The following is a 27,445-nucleotide window of genomic DNA, read 5'->3' on the forward strand; positions in this document are numbered from 1 at the left end:
CTTCACATGTCTGTCTCCCAGCAGATTCAGCCCCCTGCCCTGGGCCACCAAACAGCTGTTTGGCAGGCTGGGAGGAACAGATTCTGGGTGCATGGCGATGACTGTCCTTGGGCACATCTGTTTCCGAGCAGAATCTGCTTGTGCTGGAAAAGGGTGTGTGAGCAACATTATCCCCCCACGGCTTCTTTCCCATCAGAATTGCCCTTTCCTCCCACCAGTCAGTTCGCTGGGAATGGAGGGTGGAGGAGTCAAAGCCTCCCCCCAATCCCAGCAACTTGGATAATAATCACGATGAGGAGGAAGAGGCCTGAACCTCAACTTCTTACCAGCAATTACGATCCAGGTTGCTGGGTTGGGGTGTGGTGAGGAAGGAGGTGTGCATGTGTGCGTTTGGGAGAGGAAGCATGTGTGCATGTATGTACGTGTATGAATGTGGGTAGGTGCCTGCATGCAAGTGCATGTGGGGTGGCTGGCTGCAGCCCTCAGGGGGATTCCAGATTGCCCCACACTCACATTGCCCCCCCCCCAGTATTCACACAGAAGGACATGGGAGAGTGTATTAGGTTCATGATCCAGCCTCTCCAAGTTTAGGAAGCTTAGCGCAAGCCAGGATGTACATGCAAACTTTTGTACATGATTACATCACATCCTTGCAGGTAGTTCATCTCTTTTGTGCAGCAGCAGCTGGTTTGGGTGAACAGGGCCTTCTTACACATAAGTGTATACTTGTAAGCCAGTTCCATAAAAGCAACCTGTTCCTGGAATTGTGAGAAGGGGCCATGCAAGCCCAAGGCTCTTTTTTTCTTGTGAGTTAAAGTGACACTGTGAGTGATTCTTTTTTGCTTCAGATCTGGGTATATATCGCTTTACAGAAAAAAAATATATTCTGATTGCATTATATAGCAGTTTCTAAGGAAGATAAAGCTAGCTGAATTACTGGGAATAATAAATAACAAGAGGTAGCAAACATTGGCTTTTCTTTTTTAAAATGGCCTACATATATGAATATGATACTCTATCATCTATATGAATATGATACTCTATCCTCTCTCTCTCTCTCTCTCTCTCTCTGTATCTCTGTATCCATCCATCCATCCATCCATCCATCCTGTGGGACTACTTGAGCAACTGATCTAGGCTTGTGAAATTGCTTTCAATCCAGTTCTGTATTATATGATTTTCCTGTAATAAAAAGAGGAATTTGTCCAATGAACTGCAGGATTTGGGGAATAATTATTTGTGTGCACGAGGCAGCTGTGACTCAGTCCCCCATGCCATAAAAGAGCTCCAAAGTAAGACCCCGTACTGCAGCCTTCCCCAATCCGGTGTCTTCCAGATGTTTTAGAGTACAGATCCCAGCATTCCTGACTGGTGGTCATGCTGGCTGGGGCTGATAGGAGTTGAAATCCAGAACACCTGGAGGGCACCAAGTGGGGGAAGTCTGGGGTACCCCAATGAAAGTTACAGGGCCATGCTTAATGTAGGGTTGCCAAGTTGTGGTTTTAAAATGTTGGTGCCCAGGTGGGGCCAGGATCAGAGCCAGAGACAGGAGTATCCCCACAAACCTAACAGCCAATGGTCTCTGTCTGTTCCTGTGGCCAGTGGCGACAGACAGACATTGTGGGCTGCTTCATGATCTGCTCTGCCTGCACACGTGCTCTCATGAAAGTGGGCAGGTGGAAGAGCTGTGTAGGGAATTGTAGTTTGCTGTCCCTGTGTAGGGACAGCAAACACTTTGCCACTGGGCACCCTGCTGATCTCCGCTCAGCAGAGCCTCTGGGAACTGGGCCCAGCGCAGGGGGAGGGAGGGACTTCTTTCACCTCCAAGGCCCACATTCAGTTTCAGAGACACTCTTGGGGGCTGCTTTCTGGGGATGGGCAGGGCCAAAGGCAAAGGGGGAAGGGCCAAAGGCAAAAGGGGTAAGGCCAAAAATAGATTTAAAAATACAAAACAGACCGGCATAATGGAGCTTAGACCTCCTACTGCCAGTAACTGAGCTTTTGGAGAGGCATTTCACCCTTTTAGAATGGGGACAGGGACTGTGCAAAAGCCAGGATACCACCAAATGATTGGGGCGGGGGGGAGAAAGGGCCAGGGGGAGAGGGAATAGACATCTGTGGAATCTCAGGGCTGGACTGGGACCCCAGGCCTGAGGTTCCCACCTTTGCCAAAGAGGAAACACACATGCACTTTTAGTTTCTTGCACATCTGTTTTTTAAATAGTGAGCTGTGGCTGAACTCAGCAGCATAGCTCCTCTTAGCATATGTGTGTGGTTTACGTGGTTACAGTAAGGGGAAATGATGCCGCTGACTTTCCCTCATTCTGACTAGGGACGTCACAAGTGCCTGACTTAGTCCGGGAGGCTGGCGAAATACCCCAGTCCCTGAACTCCAGGGCTCTGACGGGCCCTGCTGATGAATGCCCTGGAGCTTGGCAAGGGGCCAGGAACCGCTCCGACTTGGCTGCCCAGTCAGCTGTCCTTGACAGCCAACCAGGCAGGAGGAAGAGGAGGCAGTGCCCCATCACAGGCACCCTCCCAGATGCTCCCCACACTCACCTGGGCTCCATCCAGCGAGCATTAGCCATTTTGCTGACCTGTTTTTTTTTTATGAGAAAAGGGAGATAAAAGAAACAGTGTGTGCATATCTAAGTGTACGCATTTTTTAAGCTCCCTTTTTTTCGTTCAATAAAAGGGCGGCAAAATGGTGGGTGCTTGCTGGATGGGCCTGGGGTGAATGCGGGTGACTCACCAAGCTCCTGGGGGCGTGAATGCAGGTCCGGGGGAGGCGAGCGGGGGCGGTGCTTCAGCGGGTGCCTGGACAACCTGGGTGGGGGTGGGTTCGCACATCCCTAATTCTGACAAGCCTCAAATTCTGGCTTTTTTACCCACAAAAATCAGGCAACTAGCTCAGAAAACCTGCATTTCTGTACTAGAGTGTTGGCAGCTTTTGTATTAAGCAGCATATATACACCAGTACTGTGCATAAATGGAGAAGCTGACTTCTTATTTTGGCACAGGAAACAAAATAATGGAAGAGGAGGGCAAAAGAGGCAGGGGATGTGGTACATGTTCTCTTGTTTATCAGCTACACAGGGAGGAAAGTCCAAGCTTCGTACTAATTCATGGTTAATCTTGGCACGTCTCTCAGTTGGGCCTGCCAACAAGGGAGGGAGAATTGTCAATTGATACCATTGCTGATGGGGGATTTGGGGATATGGACTTCTGTCTGCCAAGAACAAGAGAAAGGATCACCAATCCCTCTACAAGGGCTGCTGAACAGTTGTCAGATAGCAACAACAATGTTTAGGAGCCAGGCAAGATAAATCTAAATCAATCCAGGCGCAAACAACCATCACCAGATAAAAGTTTACATAAGTGATTTGTTGGATGGAAGCTTGGAGCTTGAAACAAGGAAGAGCAATGGAACAATCCTAAATAGATTTGAAAGGAGGTACCTCCCACTGAACTCAGGATAGTACTTACTTCTGAGCAAGACAGCAATCCTAGAGCCGCTGGGAGAGCTTCCCAGGGTCCACTGGATTGTTTGAAGTCCCCCTCCTGAGGCTGTAGACCCCTATGACCTTGGGAGGGGATTCAGAATTCTGATCCCGCTCCCTTGACCCCTTGCAGCCACCATGGAAAGAACTGCACCAGCTGCTCCCTGAGGTAAATGCAGCCTCAAGGGGGGGGGGAGCGGGGGGTTCTGGTGGGCAGGGAGGAGAGAGCAGTGGAGGCTGGTGGCTCCTATTTCAGTGGGGTGGTGAATCCGCTCTGGGTTTCCGTCAGAACCTGCGAGAGCGCTAAAGGAGCTATCCAAGGTGCTGAACCTGTTTCCTAGGTGTTGAACCTTGGATAGCTCCTTTAGAGTTCTGGCTAGTTCTGACGGAACCCGGAGTGGATTCAACACCCCACTGACATCAAAGCCACCAGCCTCCACTGGGAGTGGGGCGAGGAGGGGCCAGGATATGAGAAATCTTAAGGCCTCTCTATCCCTGGCCCATCTCCTCCAGTGTGCCCTCTCTAGACAGGCTCAAAGGCCCATCTAAAGGGCAAAATGTTTAAAAGGAGGAGGGAGAGGTGAAAATGGTCTCTGTCACTCCTTCCGCCCTGCCAGCAGGAGCCTGGCAGGGCACTGGATATGCGGAAGCCTCCGATATTGGAGGCTCCCTTCCTTCTTGTTTTGATCTTGCTATAAATCATTGTGTTGGTTCAATGGGGACAGGAACTCTAGTGCCCCATTCCAATAGTGAGCCACCCCACCCCCCAAAACAGACTTCTTCCAGGTGTAACCAGGGCCAAACTCTGGTTACGCAGGTCAAACCATTACTCACCCAGCCCTTAAGTCAATGACATGATAGTGTCCTCTAACTATCTCTTTGCAAACCTTGGGTATCAATGAAGCCGTAAAGTTTCTTCAAGAAATGTACAGAGCCATCAAACGTGCAACACAAATGGTGTTCTTTATCATACAAGTCAATAACTTGCAGTTAAAATGTTTATGAATGCCGCTTGCCACTGGAAGTGCAGCCATGTGTAGAATTTACTTTCTTCAGTATTTTTCCAAAGAGGGGTTAGTGCATAAAGAAAATCCCATCAAGGGGGATATCTGGTGTAATAGAAGGCCAGAGAAAATCCTTAGTCGTTGTATAAATTCCCTTCTTCCCATGTCTGAATTAGGGATGAGTGAGAAACTTGTTGGGGTCACATTTGTATGCAAGATTGCCCAGTTTGCTCCTCCAAAATTTGCAGTTGGAAAGCCATACATTTACGTGGCTGTGCTGTGTTTTGCTCCTTTGGAACATGTGTGTGAAAAAATGCATACGTTTGAAAAATGTCCAAAATTGGCTTTAACCAATGGATGCGTGCGTACAAAAATGCACACATTTTGAAAAAGGTGTACAAAAATACATACGAATTTCTGTGCAGGGGGAAAAAAGCTTTGTAATCTAACCTGGAAATGGGATATGGAAATGGGATGGAACAAGTCTAGTGGTGGAACAATGAAAACCTGAAAAAATCAAGCTTCACAGATTCACCCATCCCTACTCTGAAGACAGGATGGCTAAGCACTGTGTATGCTCCATGGCCTATTTATTGCCCTGGCCTGAACTGACCACAGCTGTTTCCCCCAATTCTGTTCTTTTCTTTAGGAGAAAAGTAAACCATAATTACCTGCTTTAAAAGGAACTATAAAGTGGGTTACTGGCAGATGTACTCGTGACCCCATCTTAATCATGATACTCATTCTCACATCCGAGTCCACCACCAGTTGTTACGTATGACTGGTTGCTCACAACTACTAGGGCTGGATTGCGGCCTAGGTGTTTGTCGGATGCCTAGCAACCGAAGCAGGGCAATAATGCAGTTAGCTGCCACAAGCCCTGGGCGAAAAAGTGCTATTTGTATACATAGCCGAATGCACGATTCTTACGATTTAACATTTATTAAGCTCAGACAGCATGCCGTGGGCTGCAAGATGCAAATGAGAGGCTGTGACACTTTAAACGTTTCAGTTAAAAACAAAATCCATCAATGGTTAATATTATCTGGCTTGGGTCTCTGCTGTATCCCCTTAATTGTCCAGGAAGAGATATGAACAAAACCGATAACGAGGCAACCAACCTCCTGTCTTCTAAGCCCTGTGTCCAAATATCCTCCCATTTAATCAGCTGCAGTTTAGATCTGCTTTTGTTCGGCCACCCCCATTCACAGCAATCATCTTCAGAAGATCGTCAGGGGGAAAGAAATTCTGGCAAGCAGACTCCCTGACTTGGTTTAATGCACTGCTTTGTGATAGCATTAGGACTGGTTCAAAACATTACTGCCATAATGGTGCTACCATCAAAAAGCTCTTCCCTGTGGTGGTACCCAGCATGGAAATGACAATAGCTAAGAGCTTTGTAACTGAAGAATGAATGGAGGAATGATGGACAGTAGGAGAATTACATGGAGCAATGGGTGCAGTTAGAGCGATGACGGGTAGTTGGCAGCAATTGAGAAGGCCGCTTAGAGAGTGAGAAGTGGGAGGAGTTGAAAAGGGAAGTCAGTTGAAAAGGGAAGTCAGTTATGTTGGGTTGGGTCGGGTTTCCCCAACTTGGTGCAGTGCCCTACAGATTTTGGGACTACAACACCCATCATACCCATCATCCTCAGCCAGCATGGCCAGTTGTCAGGGATGCTGGGAGTTTTAGTCCAAAACGTCTGGAAGATGCCAGGTTGGGGAAGGTTGACATAAGTAATCAGACAGACCTATTCTTTCTTAATTTTTAAAAAATAAAATGACTTACTTGTTCTGGATGGAATATGTTCCCTAAATAAATATGTTCGTTGATCTAGCTATCTGTGTTCTGGTCTTTGGGTGGATTCTAACGTTGGCATATTTCACCCCATGGGCTAGTTCTGATATACACAGTTAAGTATGTCAAAGGGAGTGGCCTACAGCTGAACCACCACCATCACTGCTACCGCCACGACCACCCAGCCACCAGCTCCTTACCTGAGTCCTCGGGACACACACTGGCAGCCATCTTCCAGCCGTCTATTTTTAAAATGGTGATTCCTTGTATTTCTGGAAATAGATCCTGTGCGATTTGCTGGAACAGGAAGAGGGCTGCCGGCACACCTTCCGAGGGCCCAGGAGCTGGAGGCAGCAGCACCAGCAATGACTCCCTGGAACAGGAAGATGGCTGGCAGCGCTCATCCCGAGGTCCCAGGTAAGGAGCTGGGGGCTGGTGCAGCGGGGGCAGGTTTTTTCCCCCCGAAACAGACTTTGGCCATCCAAATCCACCTTCAGCTCCGGAGGCAGAAACGGATCACCCCCTGCCCCGAAACAGCCCAAAGCAAAGCAGGCCCACCTCGGAAGCCCCAAAGCAGTCTCCAAGGCAGATTGGTGGGTCCCTCCCTGCACAGCCCTACAGGAAATCCTGTGTCTTCCTAAACTCAGTGTACCTTTAGCGGCTCCATGGAGATTTCAGCAAAGAGGTCCATGTGTTGTCATAAATAATTAGAAAGAAGTGCAAGACACCACAGACCCACAAAGGAATTACATCATCATAATTCAGTCACCTCTTTTTAAGTTGTGTTGATATATTGTCATGAAGCCAAACAATCTGTCTCATGCCTTTAATATATACACACACATCCACCCCTCTGTACTCACAAATAGAGAGAGAGCATTATTCAGCATGACATACGGCTATAAAAAACAGCTACTCAATCTCCACCTCCATCTATTTCCAGGGACATTGGTTTATTGTGGAATAGAGATGGCATCATGAATTGCAAAAATCTGGCTTCCAGCACGGAATCCGGAGCATCCAGGATTTTTGTGAGCATCCTGAACTCTTGAGAAGCTAAGCTTTCATTTTCAAAAACCACAGGTTTCTAGACCTCATGGTAAATGGGAAAGGCTCAGAAGATTCAGAGATCTTTGCTATTGTCCTTGAGATTAGAAAGGTTCCTGGATGGAGCATCCAGGGACCAGGGAAAAGGATAACTTCATTATCCATCACTTTTACATACTTAAACTGTGCATATCAAAACCAGCACATGGGGTGAAATATACCAGTGTTAGAATCCACCCAGAGGCTGGAACACAGGCAGCTAAATCAGTAAATGTACTTATTCAGGGAACATGGTCCATCCAGAACAAGTAGTCATTTTATTTATACTCCCTCCCTCTTCCTACATCTAGGGTGGCTACGTATGCATCACCAAAAAAGTGGAAATGCATCACAAAAAATGGACAAAGGAGGACACATTCTTGCAAAACATATGCATATGCTAATTTATATATACAGTATGTATAGAAGAAAATGTAGAAATGACTACTGTAGCTTACATAGAAATTCAATATATCTCATTATAAGTGGGGAAGTCTGTGACCTAGTGACCTGTGTGCCTGCTCAGCAGATGCTAATTGTTGATGGGCCACCTCAAGGCTCCAGCTGGCAGCTGCTCTCCCTTTTGAGGGCTCCTTACCTTTCAACTGGATGTGGACTGGACAGTGATAGTAAGGATGCCTTTAAACAGAGGATCCTCCTCTGACAGCCATTCAAATAAATGTCTGTATTCCAGAAAATTGGACACATGGCTGCCCTACACTACTCACTACCCCAATGATCCCGTGAGTGCTATTCCTCCCTTCTTCTGCTATTTTGCAGTTAGAACTCTCGCTATCATAACATCTGGGATATATACAGGACCCCCAGCAGCAGAAACAACAGCGAGCAATCCTATGGCTGCTAGACACTATCTGGAGAGCCATAGGATTATTTGGTTTCTGGGAACTGAGTTCGGAGCCAGGGATCCAAGTTCAGTTCCCAGAAACCGCTCTCCCTGCCCCTCCCCTTTGCCTCGTAGGCAGTGCGGTTTGTCCTGGTCTCCTCGCTCATAAGTGCAGTGCTGAGCGGGCAAAAAGGGGGCATTCATGGGGGTGGGGAGGGGAGGAGACCGTGGGAGTGTTGTTATGACGCTTCCTATGCAGCCTCCCCTGCTCCCACTCTGAGGTCCCCAGCTAGACAGCCACATTCGGCTGTCTAGCCTCAAATGTCTCCGCCCACCCTGCACTGGAGTTCAGAGGCAGCCGACTATCCCAATAGGAGTGTGCCCTTAGTATCACAAGTGCACACAATGTAGCTGCCTTGCTGAAGCTAAGTAGGTCTGGTTCTGGTCAGTGCCTAGATAGGAGGCCACTCTGGGATGCCATGTATGCTGCCTGAAATTCCAGGATGGAAGAAAGACAGGATATAAATAAACCAAATAAATAAATACACAATCTGATTTGTGCCTCCACAATCTGAAAAAATCAATTGATCAATTGATCAAGTACATTTGATTAATTGATTGATTGATTGATTGGATCAAACCATTCAATAACATTTGTATAATGTAATTTAAATTTTCAGGGTGCTGTATGGATTTAAAAAGAGAAATTGGATTTTGTGGAATTTCACTTTTCTGGTTAGAGGAGTTTGGTTAACCAGGAGCAAACCAGCTTCCCTCTCCACCATCAAAAGTATTTCTCGAGTGTCTTAGATGATTCTGTTTCTTCTTTTTTGCAGGTCAAATTTCAAGCAAATAGGGGATTTGCATACATAGGTATGACCCTCATTTCAGTGGCCCAAGTGGAAGCATTTCCACTGATTATAATAGGCCATTTGTAGCTATATATAAATATTAGAAGACAGGACATTCATACTAAGGCTAATCTTATTACTTGCCTTACTTCCATTCATCATTGCAACCACGAGAACTACTTTAAAAACAATAATAATCAAAGCTGATATTCACCTGATTCTAACAATAAGAGTTTGTAAAACACATAAAGGTGATTCTGGAAACACACCATAGGGCCTAGGAGCTGTATGTTGCTCACTCTTTATCCATATCTTTGTGCATTGATTACTAGTAAATATGTCTTTCAGCACTGCATGTAGAAATACACATTTACATCATACAAATATTTTGCAATCTTATAAAAATGTTTCATTTGAGTTGCTCCTATTTTAAACATGCTTTGTGTCTTGTAAGTCCTACATTTTATCATGTGCTTCTGTTTAGAATAGCTATTTATAGATAACAAAGGTTATGTCCTAACCAAGATGTTCAGATAACCATTTTTTTTTTAGTGTGCCCCTGGGTATTAAATATGCATCGCCAATTCTGCACACATATGCTTGAGGTAGATGCCCACATAGTTCTTACATAATGATTCTGTGTGTTTGTGGAGCAAATTGATTAGATGCTCACAACTTAAAATGATTTATTTCAGAACAATGTAGTTAAGCCTGTGGATAATCTGTCTCACAGAGACAGGTCTTTTCCCTGAAGGGTCTCAGTCACAAATTAGACAGTCACATTTCATTACTTCCACCAAGTTAACAGTCAAAGCCTCACCCCATCCCACCAAGTGGATGGGACCACAGATACACAGATGCACATGGTCAAAACTGGATTGTCCCAACAGCTGGGTCCTAAATCTTCCAAATCAAATCTAGGGTGAGCTGGGGAGCGAGCAAAGGAGAAATGGACAGACAGAGAAAGGAGACAATTTTGAATGGTCCAAAGTGGTGGAAATGTATTACTCTGATAAGCTGTCTCTCTTTTTTTGAGCTTTGCCACAGAGGTTCCCTAGAGAAATTTCGCCATGTTCAAGCTAATCTTCTTATAAACATTGGTATTTATTTATTTTATTTTATCCGACATGTGTCAAGCAGGCCTGCTAAGCCTATTAGATCTCTAGGGAGGCTGGTTTGTTTTCTTTCTTTCAAAACTGCCTGTCTTCGTCGTTGGCTGCTTTGGACATTTCTCCATCACCAAGGACAGACCTATTTCCTTATAATTAGAACTTGGCAAACCTTATTGGGCTTAGAAATTGAAGTAGAATAAATACCAAGAATTCAGGTTGCTCCTTCAAATCGGTCTGACTACATGAGTACCTTTCAGTGCGATCCTACGCATGTTTACTCAGAAGTAAGTCTCAGTGTGTTCGGTAGGGCTCCCTTTCAGGTAAGTATTCTATTCATAAGATTATGCTGATACCTGGCTGCAGTCCTAAATACACTGAGGTGAAATCCTATATATACTTAAATGGGAGTAAGTCCCACTGAAATCATAGGACCTGCTTCTGCCCATCTAGCTGAGTAGACATGCATAGGATTGCCCCCTTATACCAAGAAGTAAGCACTGTGGAAATAAGTGGTATTTTCCTCTAAGTAAACATGCTTACTTAGAGGTAAATTGTGCTGCATGTATTTTAAAATCTCCCAACAGTATCCACGCGTGCATATTGTTGCTTCTGTGGTTTTTGATTTCGAGCACCATAATTTCTTCAAAATCAAAAATGTGCCAGTACCAGAACATGGAATCTGAAGCATGGAATTTGATGTCCGAAAAGTATTTATTTATTTATTCATTCATTCATTCCATTTCTATGCTGCCCAATAGCTGAAGCTCTCTGGGCGGTTCACAAAAAATTAAAACCAAGAAGTGCAGGATAAAACAATATAAAATGTAAAAGCATTAAAACCACACTATAACAATACAACCAGAATAAAACCTGGCAGCAATGCAGAGATTTAAAATACAGATTTAAAACACCAATTCAAATATAACTTCATTGTCATGTACTTGGCCCCAGCAAAAGACAAAATTTTATAGGTAGGTTTAAGTCAGATTCACAGCAGCAGGAAATTCAGTCCACCAGCCATATTCTTCCAATGCGTAGGATTTCCTTTGAGTAACTGGTCTTTCAATAACAAGCTGTTTGCTGCTAATCAGCTGTCCACCACCAAGAAGCCTGATCAGCTGCTTAGTGCTGTGAATGAGACTGTATCGTTGAATCAGGACTGATCTGAGTGACACGCAACTTGTGAGGGCATGTGCTAATGAAGGCTTTTAGTGTAGTCCTAATATAAAAGTGAGAACTACTCACAGCCCAGTCAATATCAATTAATGACCAATTTATGAAGGTGATCTCCCCCTTGCCACCTTTTTTGCACTTCACTATTATCTCCTGAGAAGTGCATGATTAATCTTTCCTTGATATTCCTAGTAAACAGCTTCTTGAGCTATGCTCTTTGAAAATACATTATGATTGGTTAAGGGATATACTGTGATGTATGAAACTGCAATTAAGGGTGCAGTCCTATCAGGATGCCAATCAGCCTCTGAACTCGGAGGCCCTTTGGGCATTCTACACAGAGCAGGAGGAGTGCAGAGGAGTTCTTCACCTCCATGCTCCTCCCACTCTATATTTGAGCTAGACGGGTGTTTCTGCCCATCTAGCTGAGGCATCAGGGAGGGGGAGGGAAGGAGGCTGGGGAGAGCTCATATCTCTGCTTCCCCAGTCCCTTCCGTTCCCCATCCACAGGAATGCCTCCCTTTCCCTCCTCTCTTTTTACCTTTGCGAGCTCGGAAAGGCAGCCAGTGTGGTTCTCTCTGCGCTGGCTGAGAGGGGAAGGGGGTGGGGAGCTTGGACTTCTGGGTCTGGGGTCAGAGCTCTGCCTCCAACCTCAGATCCAAGAATCTGAAATATTCTATGGCCTCCCAGACTCTGTCTAGGGAGTCATAGGTTTGCTCTCTAAAAGGATAAGGTAGGTTGCTGGGGACAGCTCCATTTCAATAGGAACCTACAGCACATATATACTATATATGGGCCCCAATCCACATTTATTCCAGTCGGATCATGTTCTACAACTTTATCTTCCAATAAAGTTGATTCCAATGAAATCATGTCCCTTGCTTGAACTCTGAAGCGGGCATGGCTATTAGCAGATAACTGCATGCCCAGAAGTACTGAAAGTACTGTGCTCTTGTTTTAAAACATCATAACCTTTCGGTAGGGCTGTGCACTGCCTCAGTACAAAGCCTGAATAACGAGGTCAAGCGGGCTGATTCGGAGGTGCCTCATCGTGATATGAAGTGGGTCAGACCAACACTGAGGCACCCCGAAGTGAAGTGGTTCCTCCATGAAGTGCCTCATCTGCCTCGTATATTTGGAGCACTTCTTCTGCCTTCTGAGCAGCCTAGACAGGCTGTCTCCAAAATGTATCAACTTCTGAAAGATCAAGCGGCAGGGCAGAAGGAGGAGGAAGGATGGAGAAGGCGAGAGGATGGGGAGGTGCCAAACGTATCAATTTGAGAGAGATCCGGCCACTGGGAGAGGCAGGGGAAGGGGAGACGAGAGGGAGGAAGAGGGAGTGAGCTTTGCTGTGAGTCAGCCTCCATTTGCTCCTTGTGAGAGAGGTGGTGTTACTGGAGAGGAGAGGACTGTCTGAACAGTATTTGGCTAGAGCAGTGGTCTCCAAAGTGGGGTGCACGCACCTCAGGGGGGCACACAAGATGATCCATTGGGGTGTGCAAGCTGCCTGATAATTGAGACGCCTCCCGCTGTCCTGACAAGCTGCCATTTTGTGCAATGATGGTGGGGGTGGAGGCAGCGGCGGCAGCAGGATGGGACAGGAGCTGAGAGGGAAGCTCCATGGCATTTCTCTCTCTGCTCCAGTCCTAGCCACTGGGAGCAACTGCCCCGGTCTCTGCCAGGCATGGCAGAGGAAGCCTTAGCCCTTCGCACTCTCTCCTTTGGCAGAACGAAGCTGAGAAGAAAGCGCGTGCTATGGGGACTGGGTAAAATGAGCATCCATCAAATCAAAGAGGGATCCTCATGATTTCATATGGTTTTTAAAGGGGAGACCCACAAAACCATCACCCAGTCACAGAGCACCTCTGCCTCCATGGACTGAACCAGAAAAATCATGCATCCACCACTCATGGGCGCAGCCGCAGTGCAAAAACATGGATCCTTGGCAGGGATCCTCTTGATTTCATATGATTTTTGCAGAGCAAATTCCCCAAACCACCAACATATCACAGAGCACATCTGCCTCCATGGACTGAACCAGAAAAATCACAGATTTGCCACTCGCGGATACAGCCAAGGCACAAAATCAGAGGAAAATGGCTCCCCCCATTCCCTGGAACAAGGTACGGCTGCCAGTGTGCATCCAGAGGGCCTAGGAGGTGGTGGTGGCAGCAGCAGCAGCCCACCCTCATTGGCAGGAGTCCGCCTCAAACTGGGTGCCCTCCCCTCCTTCCGAGGAAGGGAGAGAGCACAGTTGGAGGGCGACTCTTGCCCTCATGTCTGTCAGCGGTTGGCAGGCTGCGACAGGCAGCATTTTCCCTTGGCAGCCTTTTCCCTGGCAGCAGCTTCCCTTGTGGCATCAGCAGCAGTGGCAGCTCCCCTGGCGCCCCCCCACACACACATAGAACAAGGGCCCAGGTAAGGAGCTGGAGGCTGGGCAGTGTGTTGGGGTGGGCAAAGTGGGATTTGGATGTCCGAATCCTGCTTCAGCTTCATAGGCTGAGGTGGGTTGACAGCCCTCTGAATCAGCCCGAGCCAAATCGGGCCTGCCTTGGAAGCCCCAAACTGGCTTCTGAGTCGGATCAGGGGGTCCATGCACAGCCCTGCCTTTCAGTGCCATATTGCGTAAGAGGTGATGGAAAGATGTGGGGGCAGTGTTCAAAAACCTATTTGGCACAGGGTCTTGTAGGTTCATCCTTCATAAGGGCTCCTTGATTAGATACAGGAAGATAGATCGATAGATGGCCAGACAAGTGGACAACACTGTACTACTGTGTCGGAGGCCGTTGTTTTCTTATTAGTGTGCGCATAGGGTGTGGATGAAGAGATAAATGGTTCTTTCTGGACAGTATCGTCTTTGACAGGATGAAATTTATCACTGAGCAGAGAAAGGGACAAGAGGGAGACAATGCTTCTTCTTTAAGTGGCCATTTTGTAGAGGAAATGTCAGGTGCTCACCTTTTGACGGAAGATTAGATGCGCAGGAAGGGTTAGCAACACATGCACATGGGTGCACATGCATGCACATGCACTCACGAAGCCTTTGTACAGAAAACCGTAGGAGCTCATCAGTCTGCAGAAAAGCTGGAACAATTAACCACATCCCACATAGCGTCTTAGTTATCGAATTTAATTTGGGGAGTTGTTCTGATCTGTGCCTAGAAGAAGGAGAAAGGAATCTCTCTCAGCTTGAGTCCCCTTGTGGATTAAAAATCTAAACAACCAGTGACAAGACACTAACTGTCTATAGCCAAAGAAATAACATCCCCCTTTTCCTGTTTACTGTCTCCTATGCCTCCGTTGTCTTCTGACACCAAGCTGCCCGACAGGCCATTACTATGGATACATTTCCAAGCCGAGACCAAACCTGGCTGCATCCATTTTAACCTTTATGAATTCTACAGCTTAATTATTTTTATGCCTTCTAAACTATCATGGCTTGTCCTACAGCACTCATCATTCCATTCTTTCAAAGATTGCTTTTATTGGCTATTGCTTCCATTCAACGACGTGTGGACCGTGGCTTTGATCCAGCTATGTGGAGGTTTAACCGAGGGCACCTGCAATAAATGCGGTCGGGCACTGTCGGTGCCAGTTAGTTGCACAGAGTGGAGAGGAGTCCCTTCCTACCATCAAATATGGACAGCACCAATCATCTCAATGGGCTGCATGCATAGATCCTAATCCACCAATGGGAGGCACAGGGGAGAGCGAGCGAGAGCTCTGGAAGCTGGACATAGCTCCAAGCGGCATGCATAGCATGGGTTTTCACAAGTGGTTCTCTCAGTCTGTGTGTATAGATATGGAGAAGACATGTTTGGAGTGCAACTCCATTGAAAGAACTATCCCATGGGGCTGCACATGGGTGGTGAGGTGCTGCAGGCCTTACTCCAATCCTGGTGTTAGTATGTGGCATAGGAGGGCAAACACCAGGGCCCACTGCAACTGATTCCAGACACGCACGCACACACCCCTGCACTGAGAACAGAAGTGTTGGACTAGGCAGTTGCAGCTAGGGATGTCGGAGAAATGTGCAACAGAAGCAAATGAGTTTGGATTTCCACAGTGGACCGTCTTTTCCCCTCTCAGGCAGATTCTGCGGACTTGCAGACCATTTTTTCTAACTTTACCGAATTTTGCACGAATGTTGTCATAAAAAATATGCAAAATAAAAAACCTGGCAAAAAACGTGCATTTCCCCCATAGGCTAAAGCATGAAAATGCGCATTTGGGGGGAATTTTCACATGTGCGAATTTGGGGAAATTCGGAACAAAAAAAAATCTAATTCCATCGCTGGCTGGACGATGGAAGAAAAGGCACCTGGCAATCCATGAAACACAGCTGGAACAGATTGTACACAATCTGTACATCCCTGGTTGCAGCTGCTGCCAGCATCATTATTCTCAGTGTTGGGCCCCAACTTACATGACATCTGGGGTGGGGCCCAGAAGCATTGGGGATAACGGAGATGGCAATAGCTGTCTCACCTGGGACTTCTCATTCCAGGCAGAGGAAGCGCCAAGCAGCAGGAGTGCATGGCTTTCAATGCTGCCACCCGTCCCCACTGCAGCACGCTGTCACTTCACTCCACCTGCCCCCCGGAAAGCTTTGGGGACCCCCCAGAGGACACCTTGTCTATAATCCCCTCAAACCTGGCACCTGCCCTGCTGAGCTCAGCACCCTCCCATGCTACTGCCCAATGGCCTGATGCTGCTGTTACCAGGGAGGGAAGGAACCACTGCAGGGACCATCCCCAGGGTCCCCAAACAGAACTGCTGCCATGCCTTGAGAGCAGGAGGGGGCAACTATGAGAGGTTGGGGGCCATTTTTGTCCTCCAGGAATCCCCTGAAAGCCGCATACTTGCCACCGGCACCCTGCAGGCTTTTGTGGGATGCCACCCCCTCCCAAAAGTCCCCGAGTTTCTGCTGATTTTCAGTGACAAACTGGTATGGAATGCTACACTAATTTTGGCCAGTGTGGTGTTCTGTAATAGTTTGCTGCTGATTTTCAGTGACACATTGGCAGTATTTTTTTGCTGCTGTAAATTTTGGTGGTGCAGAGGTGACAGTGGGGCTGCAGAGGCTGTACCAGGGGCCGGAAGGGAGCTGCTGCCCATCCCTGCTTTAGAGCCATGGTGCAGAGCTGGGAGAGAACAGGTCTCGGAGCAGCAAAGGGGAGGGCTTCTGCCATTAACATGATCTCTCTTTTGTTGGGTAGAGAGAACAACAAGGAGAAGCAGAGAAGGCAAAACCAGGACATCAGGGGTGTAAACCTCTCCGGGAGGCTGCCACCCATGGCAGGGAGGAGGTGTGTCAGTGTGAGGCAGCCTTATTCCAGAAGCAGCCTTGAAAATTCCACTCGATCATACCATAGAGAGGGCCCAAAGGAAACCCCAGGCTTCCTTAGGCAAGAGGAGTCCTGGCCCTGGAAGTGAAGAATCACAAGGATGTTCCTGCATTATCTAGCCCAGAGGCACAGAACGTGTTTTTGTGGGGTGGGGCAGCCCCCCCCCCAGCCCTCTGTGGGCCATATGATGTCAGGTGGATGTGGCCAAGCCCATCGGACATCATTTAGTGAGCCAGTGTTGCATAGTGGTTAGAGTGTCGGACTGGAACTTGGGACATCTGGTCTCTAGTCCCCACTCAGTAATGAAGTTCCCTGGGCGACTTTGGGCCATTCACTCACATTCACCTAACCTACCTCACAGGGTTGTTGTGATGATAAAATGGAGAGGAGAAGGACCAGGTACACTGCCTTGAACTACTTACAAGAGAAAAAAAGGCAGGATATAAGTCTGATAATAAATAAAGAAATAAATACATGCAATTTGCTCCCCAGCCCAAGTGTTGGGTGGATCTTCCACTCAATGCTTGGGCCAGGGACCAAGCTTCACTGCACATGGGCTTTCCCAGTTAGGGAAGCCCCATGTGCAGTGGAGCTTGAGCCAGCCCAGTCCCCATCATTCCTCCGATGGAAGAGCAATGGGTACTAAGTCAGCTCTGTGCTGACTTCACCCACTCTGCCTCCTTCCCGCAGTGCAGGAAGGAGTCAGGGCAGGCAAAGCAGGCGGGGACTTACCTGCATGGGGAAGGATGATTGCTCTTTCCTGCATGGGCAGCTCCCAGTGCCCAGGCTGCCCTGCATCCCCGCTGCTATCTCCGATCTGAGATTGGAGATAACAAGAGGGGTTCCGTTAATGGTGTGCACCACTAGGAGAATCCCTGCTGTTAGCAGCGTGGGGGGGATGCCTTCCTAGGGGATTCCTCCAGGGGGTGGGGCTTGGAGCCTAAGCCCTGCCCCCTGGAGGAACCCCAGTAGGCTGCATGGGCTGGATGATGGTTCCCTGCAGGTTCTGCACACCTGATGTAGCCCCTGAAAAACAATACAGAAGCCTCCCCAAACCTGGTGCCCTCCAGCTGTCTGAGACCAACTCTCACCAGCCCCCACCAGCATGGCCGCCTCCCAGCTGAGCAGAGCAGAGCAGAGCAAGCTGCTCCAGCTGGTCCAGGGACTACAGAAGCAGGCAAGCTCCCAGAGAGCGAGCGAACAGAGCGAGCGAACGGGGGGAGCAAACAGGAGTTGGCCAGGGGAGTTCGGCAGGGGAGGTCAAGGGGGAGGCCCCTAACATTTTTTTTTATTTTTTTTACTAACTTTTTTTCATTTATTTGTCTTGTAACACACACTTCCACACCAGTGGGACTCTGCTTTTAACCTCTACTGAGTAGAGGAGCAGGCACAGGCTAGTCTAGAACAATCACAAAGCTAGACACAAAAAGGGAAAAGAGGCTATGGAAGGACAAGACTCTCCAGTGGTGGTGACCTGCAAGGTGTGTGCAATGTTTGTTTTCTTGCCTGAGAACAACATGGCCTACACCTGCAACAAGTGCAAGTTGATCACGCTGCTGGAGGAAAAAGTAAGTGGACTGGAGCGGCGACTGTGTCGACCCTCCGGGGAATAAGAGAACACGAAGAGTTCTTGGACAGAATGGGGGAACTACAGCAGCAAAGGGCAGACCAGAAGCTTGAAGAGCAACAGCAAGATGAGGCAGTGGGAAATGCTGAGGTGAAGAAAAATGGAATAGAGGATACTCCTTGGAAAAGGGTGACAGTTAGGAGAAGAAGAACTAGACGCCACTCTGCACCAGTGGAAGCAGTGGAGCTGTGGAACCGATTCCAGGTACTTGCGGATGAGACTGGAGGACAGCCTGCAGAGGAAGAATCACAGGGGAACCTGCATGAGAGTGAGCAAGAGGCTAAAGGTCAGTTAAACAGAGGCGATGAAACCCAGGCCTACAAGAAGAAGAGAAGAGTGGTAATAGTGGGAGACTCCTTGCTGCGTGGGATCGAGACCCAAGTATGTCGCGAAGACCCATGGACTCGCCAGGTATGTTGTCTCCCGGGAGTACAGATTAGAGACGTGACTGAAAGGTTGCCTGCACTCATAAAGCCCACTGACAGGTATCCCTTTCTTCTCATCCATGTGGGAACAAATGATACCGCCAAGCGGAGCTACAAAGAGATCACGTCAGACTTTGAAGCTTTGGGAAGGAAACTCAAGAACTTTGGGGCCCAGATAGTTTTCTCATCCATCCTTCCAGTAGTTAGAAGAGGGATAGAAAGGGAACGAAAAATACTCCGGGTGAATGACTGGCTACGAAGGTGGTGCCGACGAGAGAGATTTGGATTCTGGGACCACGGGCTATACTTCCTGGAAGATGGGCTGTTGGCTAGGGATGGGTTGCACCTCACAAAGGCTGGGAAGAATGTGTTTGGCCACAGCATGAAGAACTTCATCAGGAGGGCTTTAAACTGAATCCTACGGGGAAGGGAGATGTAATGTTGGGGGTAACGATGGACATAGGCGCATGCACTGCAATGGAGAGAACAGCTCTGATAGCGCCCAATAATAGTCTTCAGACATATGTAGGAAGAAAGCCAGACTATGAAGCACATGGTCTTCGATGTCTATATACTAATGCCCAGAGTATGGGAAACAAACAGAACGAACTTGAACTCTTAATACAGGAGGGAAATTATGACTTGATAGGTATAACTGAGACTTGGTGGGATGACTCTCATGACTGGAATACAGCAGTTGAAGGATATAACTTGTTCAAAAAGAACAGGAGGAACAGAAAGGGAGGTGGGGTTGCACTGTATGTGAAAAATACATATCTCTGCACAGAAATACAGGAGGAGGAGCTTGGTAGCCCCATCGAGAGCATCTGGGTTGAAATAAATGGAGCAACGAATAAAAGGAACCTGGTGGTCGGAGTCTACTACCGGCCACCCAATCAAGGAGAAGACAAGGATGAAACTTTTGAAAAGCAAATAGCCAATGTTTTAAGGAAGCATGATGTAGTAGTAATGGGGGACTTCAATTTCCCCGATATTTGTTGGGAGACAAATTCTGCAAAACATGGCCCCTCCAGGAAATTCCTGACTTGTGTGGCGGATAACTTCCTCCTACAGAAAGTAGAGGAAGGAACTAGAGGATCGGCTATCCTTGACTTGATCCTAACCAACAGAGATGACTTAGTGGATAAAGTAGCAGTTACAGGAACTCTGGGGGAAAGCGACCATGTTGTACTTGAGTTCTTGGTTCTAAGGGAAGCAAAAGCCGAGTGTAGTCAAACGCGTACCCTGGATTTTAGGAAAGCTGATTTTAATAAACTCAGAACAATGATCAGTAAGGTCCCATGGCAAGCAACGCTAACGAGAAAAGGAGTCCAAGATGGGTGGGAACTTTTAAAAAAGGAAATTCTCAAAGCACAATCACAAACAATTCCAACAAGAAGAAAAGGTGGAAGACAACAGAAGAAGCCAATGTGGCTTCACAAAAAGCTTAGGGATGACCTGAAAACAAAAAAGGACACATATAGGAAGTGGAAAGAAGGCCAAGTAACAAAGGAAGAGTACAGGCAGGTAGCACAGAATTGCAGGGATGGCGTCAGGAAGGCTAAAGCGGAGAACGAGCTGAGGTTAGCGAGGGATGCTAAAAACAACAAAAAGGCTTTCTTCAGCAACGTGCATAGTAAAAGGCAGAGGAAAGAAATGGTTGTTCAGCTATTAAATAAGGATGGCAAAACGATAACAGATGACAAAGGAAAGGCAGAGGTGTTCAATTCCTACTTTGGCTCAGTCTTCTCCCAAAAGAGGGTCTATGACCCCCCTGGCAAAGGCGAAGTACAGGCTGAAGGGGCAGGATTGCAGCTTGAGATCGACAGGCATATGGTCAAGGAACACCTCATTACTTTGAATGAGTTCAGATCTCCAGGGCCAGATGAACTGCATCCTAGAGTCATAAAGGAACTGGCAGAAGAACTCTCAGAACCGCTGTCTATTCTCTTTGAGAAATCATGGAGGACGGGGGAAGTGCCAGATGACTGGAGGAGGGCTAACGTTGTCCCTATCTTCAAAAAGGGTAAAAAGGAGGAACCTGGGAACTACAGACCAGTCAGTCTGACATCAATCCCTGGGAAAATTCTGGAGCAGATCATAAAGCAATCCATCTGGAAGCACCTTGACAACAATGCCGTGATTACTCGAAGCCAACATGGATTTGTCAAAAACAAGTCCTGCCAGACAAATCTGATCTCATTTTTTGATCAAGTCACCTCCCTTGTAGACCGTGGGAATGCTGTAGACATCATATACCTCGACTTCAGCAAAGCTTTCGACAAAGTGCCCCATGATATCCTGATGAGCAAACTAGCTCGATGTGGGCTAGATGAAACAACGATCCGGTGGATCCACAGTTGGCTACAGAATCGGACTCAAAGAGTGCTTCTCAATGGGACCTTCTCAAGCTGGGGAGAGGTAACGAGTGGGGTACCGCAGGGCTCAGTCCTGGGCCCAGTGCTCTTCAACATTTGTATTAATGACTTGGAGGAGGAGGTGCAGGGAATGCTGATCAAATTTGCAGATGACACAAAATTGGGAGGGATAGCTAATATGTTGGAAGACAGAAACAAAATTCAAAGTGATCTGGATAGACTGGAGTGCTGGGCAGAAAACAACAGAATGGCATTTAATAGGGACAAATGCCAAGTTCTGCACCTAGGAAAAAGAAACCAAATGCACAGTTACAAGATGGGGGATACGTGGCTTAACCACACTACGAGCAAGAAGGATCTTGGAATTGTTGTCGATCACAAGCTGAATATGAGCCAACAATGTGATGTGGCTGCAAAAAAAGGCAAATGCTATTTTGGGCTGCATTCATAGAAGCATCGCTTCCAAATCCCGGGAAGTACTAGTTCCCCTCTACTCAGCACTGGTTAGGCCTCATCTGGAGTACTGTGTCCAGTTCTGGGCACCACACTTTAAGAAGGATGCAGACAAACTGGAGAGGGTTCAAAGGAGGGCAACAAAGATGATCAGGGGACTGGAAACAAAGCCCTATGAAGAGAGACTGAAAGAACTGGGCATGTTTAGCCTTGAGAAGAGAAGACTGAGGGGAGATATGATAGCACTCTTCAAGTACTTGAAAGGTTGTCACAGAGAAGAAGGCCCGGATCTCTTCTTGATCATCCCAGAGTGCAGGACACGGAATAATGGGCTCAAGTTACAGGAAGCCAGATTCCGGCTGAACATCAGGAAAAACATCCTGAGTGTCAGAGCAATACGACAATGGAACCAATTACCTGGGGAGGTGGTGGGCTCCTCCACACTGGAGGCCTTCAAGGCGAGGTTGGACAGCCATCTGCCAGGGATGCTCTGACTTGGATTCCTGCATTGAGCAGGGGGTTGGACTCGATGGCCTTGTAGGCCCCTTCCAACCCTACTATTCTATGATTCTATGATTCTATGGCCACTGGACAGGAATGCTGGGAGTTGTAGTCCAAAACATCTGGACCACACCAGGTTGGGGAAGGCTGCAGAACAGGGCCTGACTTTGATGCTCTCTTACGTCACGGGGGACTGAGACACAGCTGCCTTGTGCACACAAACCATTCTTCCCCAAATCCTGCAGCCCACTGCACAGATTTCCTCTTTTTATTACTGGAAAATCATATAATATGGAATTGGCCAGAAAGCAATTTCACAATTCTAGATCAGTTGCTCAAGTAGCCCCACAGATATGTGTGTGTGTGTGTGTGTGTGTTTGAGTGTGTGTGAGGGCCATCTAAAAAGAAAAAGAAAAGCTAATGTTTGCTAACCCTCTCATTTATTATTCCCAGTTATTCAGCTGGCTTTATCTTCCTTAGATACTGTTATGTAATGCAATCAGAAATTCCCCCCGCTTTTTTTTTTTTTTTGGCAAAGAGATATTTGCCCAGATCTGGAGCAAAAAAGAATAGGTCTCAGTGTCGCTTTAACTCATTGAGCCATCCACCGAAGCCAAGGAAACGGGAAAGATGTAAAAAGAAACCTTTACAAATCCAAACAACCCTGAGTCCAGCAGCTGCGCTAAGCCCCACTTGCACCTCTATTTAGTGGCTGTAACAGAACAGGCGGAGAAAAACTGATCGATACTACTCAAAAGAGTGTTCAAATTAGAGAGGCTCACAAATGCCCACTCACCTTGATTTTCTCCGTGGGAAGCAGATGCCAGCAGCCCATAATCCCCTGGTAATAATACTGTCCCATAAATAAGTGGCACTTAGTTGCAGAGGAGCAAGAAGCCAAATGTCCTAGCCCAGCCCCTGCACTTCATCTTCGAGTGTTTCTGTATTGTCTGTAATGACTCTTTCTGGAAATAGCCTGTCTTGGCTCTACTCTCACTGGCGCCTATTCATGGCTGCTGCTCTTTCTCCGCTTTTGGCAGAGTTCAAAACACTTTGGGGTCATGGTCGATAGCGCTTTACATTGTCAAAGCACTGGACAGACATCCAGCAAATCATCATGGGCACCCGTCTGCACTGCGGTAGTCTCTGGCTCTGTCCAGCAGGCAGAGCAGGCAGACACAGACCTATGGATTGGGTATAGACCAGGGATGAATATATCTGTCAGTTTCGGTTTCTCCCGGTTTCTTTCGAGTCTTAAATTCGGTTCACCCTGAACTTTGAGAGGTTTCTTTCTTTTTTATAGTTCATATGAAAATTTGTATGGAATTTTTGTACATTTCTCCAAATACGTGGAATTTGGACGCAGTTTTGCCAAATGTACACAGTTTTGCAAGCCATTTTCCTAACAGAATGTATTTTTCAACGTTATTTTCGCTAATATGTACATTTTTGTGTGCACTTTCCCCTAATATAAACATTTCTGTATGCTCTTTTTGACTGAAGAATCCTATTGCAGAATTTGGAGATGTATGAAATTCACAGCCAGCAGGTGAAGCCCACAGATGTGTATTGCTGTAGCATGGGAGTGTTTCCAGTGTGTCACATCTGTATGGCATGTTGGAGTGTTCAAAGGCCTTCACATGTAACAATGCTGTTTTTGTTTTTATCGGAAGGGGTGGGGTAGAAGGGAGCAGTACTGCAACTAAACTCCTTAAGCCAGCCCCTACCTCGGTTTAAGGACTACAGTTTCCTCTTACCTAGGAGATGCTCACTTCCTTCAAATGTCAGTCTAGAAAGAGAAAGGAGGTAGCTTTAATTTTTTTTCAGTTCTCCAACCCTTCCAGTCATGGTTATTGCTGGATCTATTCAACCTCCTTATATTTGTTCACTTCTTTTCAGATGTGAAGTGATATATAAATGCTAGGGATGTATGAAACACCTACCTGGCTCCGCACCGGGCAATCCACGGTAGGGGGGAGGCGCTCCGTCCCTCCCCCTGGAATCCTCGATGGGGGGGAGGCTCTCCGTCCCTCCCCCCAGAATCCTGCTTGGCCGGCTCCGCTCTGTGGCCAAGCTGCAGAGCCGCCGGCCAGCTCCGGCCACCCGCAGCCGGACATCTAGCCCCTGGGCAGCCCTGCAGGGACGCAAATGGCGGCTGCCGTAGCCACTGCCATTTGCGTCCCTGTATTGAGCCGTGATAGGCTATGTAAATATTTACGTAGCCTATCACGGCAGGGGGGAAAACCCCAGCATATGCAAATGGCGGTAGCCGCCGCCATTTACATATGCTGGGTTCCCCCCCCCCCTGCCGTGATAGGCTACGTAAATACTTACGCAGCCTATCATGGCCTCTGCAGGGACACAAATGGCATCCCTGCGTTAGCCGTGATAGGCTACGTAAGTATTTATGTAGCCTATCACAGCTATGAAGAGGAGGAAGCGAATGGCGGCCGCAGGACGGCCGCCATTCGCAAAGCAGCGTGACGGGAGCAGGTAAGTGCTCCGTTTTGCATGCCTTTCGTGGGGTGGGGGTGGTGGGGACTTCGTCCTGCGTGCCTTTCGTGGGTTGGAGGGTGGGGGCTTTGTTCCACGACTGATTTGGGGGGGCTGAATGCACTGGCATTCGGCCGCACCGAGACCCCTCATAGAATTCTCTGACATCCCTAATAAATGCTCTAAATAAATAAATAAATAAATAAATAAATAAATTTCAGTCAAGATACAAAGCAGGGGTTCAGAACCTTTTCGGTCCCAAGGGTTGCATCAGGTGTCTGTTGGGTGCCAGAGGCCATACATATGTACATGCATGTACACACATACACACACACACACACACACATGCACACATTCAGGGGTCGCTACATTGAGAGAGTTGCTGGGGAGAGAACTCCCTCCCTGCCCCAGACACTCTAATTGGACTGCTGCTTTTCTGGTGCTATTAGTGATGCTAAAGCAGCGATCCGTGTTGCTTCAGGGTCACAGGGGAGGGTGGACATAGCAGCATCTCCCCTGCCCCCCCCATGTCTATGCTACTGATAGAAGAACACAATGTGTAGTCATATATACCGGGGATACCTACAGCTCCTCCTTTCACATGACACCTGGAACTACAGGGATGGGGTTGCTTAAACTGCTCAAGCAGCCTCTCTTGCTGTTGCTGAGGAACTCTCAAAATGGTCCAAATGGTCCGAAGTAGGCACCAGCCACAAGATTTAGTTTGGACCCCAATGTTGTGCTACTTGCCTTTCAGTTTGGGGAACTGCCAATAACATTTTTTATTTTTTGGCAGAATAAAAACATTTTTTTTTATTTTTTTGGCAGAATTTGATAGATTTTGCAGAGATATGTGGCCCTTCTGAGCAGATCACGCCTGCTAAGTTTCAGATGTATAGGTGCAGGGAACTTTGTGCAACATCAGCCATTACAGTTTGGGGGTTTCCAAAAAAGGATATACTGATACTCCCATGTTTTTTGTGGGCAATTTTGAAAATAATGTACAACATAGAGGTGGCACTAGTTAAGGAACCTGAAAAAATGTGAAAGGATAGATGCGGTGTTTTGTTTTGGCGTGCGGAATAGGGATGTACTGGGTGCCCATGTAGGGGGTGGAGTCCAGCAGACACCCCCCCAACTCGGCCTCCCGGATGTGTCTCACCAAGCCCCCACCCCTGCCCACTAAGCTGTACGAGCCGCTGGGACATACTGGTCCTGCCCGCAAGTGCCTGCAGCCTCCCGTGCTCTGTGCAAGTTGCCATTCCATTATACTTAAAAATGGCAACTTGCTATTTTCCATAAATTAAATCTTGCGCACAATGGCTCATGGCTGACACTTTCCAGCTGGTCATTGTGCACAAGATTTAATTTACAAAAAATAGCGAATTGCTGTTTCTACGTATAATGGCTACTCACACAGAGGACAAGCAGCTGCAGGCACACAGCTCAGTGGGCCCTCCCGATCCATTCCCCCCCTCCCATCCTAGCTATCGCAAAGGCAGCCCCTTGGTGGGAAGAGGATGAGAGGGAAGCCCCTCTCGTCATCCTTGTCCTGTCAAGCCACTGCCCCCGTGGTAGCTGGCCCGGGATGGGAGGGGGAGCATTGCTCCTTTCTCCACTCTCCCCCTGGCTTCCCGCTCATCCTTCTCCCAGTCACCTGTATGGGAGGGGGAGAAAGGATCATTGCCCCTGCCCACCAAGCCATGCACCCGCAGCTGCCTGTCCTCTGTGCAAGGAGCCATTATACATAGAAATGGTGAGTCACTGTTTTTTGTAAATTAAATCTTGTGCACAATGGCCAGCCGGAAAGTGCTGGCCATTGTCCGCAAGATTTAATTTATGGAAAATACAAGTCGCCATTTTTATGTATAATGGTGATTTGCGCAGAGGACGGATGGCTGTGGGCACTCGCAGGTGGGTCACACAGCTGGGCCGGTGGGGGCGGGGTAAGCATGGAGGCTTGATGAGTGGGTCTGGGCAGCGCGAGTGGGGGCAGTGGCTCATCCAGCTGCTGGCTGGCCGAGACCGAGGTGAGTTTGTCCATCCCTGTGTGGAAGGGGAATGTTCAATCTGGAGAGGGGGTAAGTGATCCACTTCCCGATTGAATTAGTTAAATTTCTACACCACCCAATACACAAAGCTCTCTGGGCAGTTCACAACAATTAAAATCCTAAAATACAACATGATAAGAGATAATATCAAACCTTTAAAAGTTTAAAAGAGAATGAAACCAGAGTAAAAACCACCATCAGGGAAAGACCTAAAAACACAACAACAAATTTAAAAACAAAACTGAAGGACTAAAACACCTGGGAAAAGAAAAAAAGGACCTCATCTGGCACCAGAAATGCCATAATGTAGGCACCAGGCAAGCCTCTCTAGGAGGCCTTATCTCTCTCTCTTCATGTTTTTTGTTTTGTTATTTTGGTAATTTGTATGGAGATGGCATATATCATAAAGGTGTCCTTAGGCAAGAAATTTGAACAATTTCAGAAGTATGGGTGTAGAGGCTAGGAAATTATGATGAAGGAAAAAAATTGAAGACTTCTTTGTTTTCTGCTCAGTTGGCACCAAAGTCACAGAACATCAGACAGGACAGTGGGGGTTGATGAATGTGGAGCATAGGGTGACCGAGGCAGATGGACGTGAGCATCCTGCATTTTTCAAGCAAGCACCCAGGACTATACCACCCCAGCTCTCACAGACGCCACAAAACCACTTTTAACATTCCTGCTCCTGCAAGAGAGAGGTAGCAAAGCACTGAAATATTACATCAACATCCCTCCCCCAAAGCACTGGCATTGGACAGCCCGAGTAAAACCATTCACTGTGATTAGAAGCTAGATCTGCCTGTT

The 27,445-nt window shown here is 47.5% G+C and overlaps 1 protein-coding gene across 6 annotated transcripts in view; it reads left to right on the plus strand.

The window, feature by feature from the left end:
- The first annotated feature begins 3,270 nt into the window (after positions 1-3,270).
- Positions 3,271-27,445, plus strand: part of LOC146350733 (uncharacterized) — a 134,416-nt gene continuing 110,241 nt past the window's right edge. For 3 of the 6 annotated variants that reach the window (XM_084841898.1, XM_084841900.1, XM_084841899.1), the window contains exons 1-2: positions 3,473-3,669; positions 6,582-6,716. In XM_084841898.1, coding sequence (XP_084698024.1) covers positions 6,665-6,716 — 52 coding nt within the window. In that variant the 5' untranslated portion in view covers positions 3,473-3,669; positions 6,582-6,664. Of the gene's footprint in view, positions 3,670-6,581; positions 6,717-27,445 lie in introns of all 6 variants that reach the window. The other 3 variants (XR_014788877.1, XR_014788875.1, XR_014788876.1) reach the window with 2 other exon arrangements.

Source organism: Heloderma suspectum, chromosome 3, assembly GCF_057233095.1.
Source record: "Heloderma suspectum isolate Gila_16-S chromosome 3, 16-S_ref, whole genome shotgun sequence".
NCBI lineage: Eukaryota > Metazoa > Chordata > Lepidosauria > Squamata > Helodermatidae > Heloderma > Heloderma suspectum.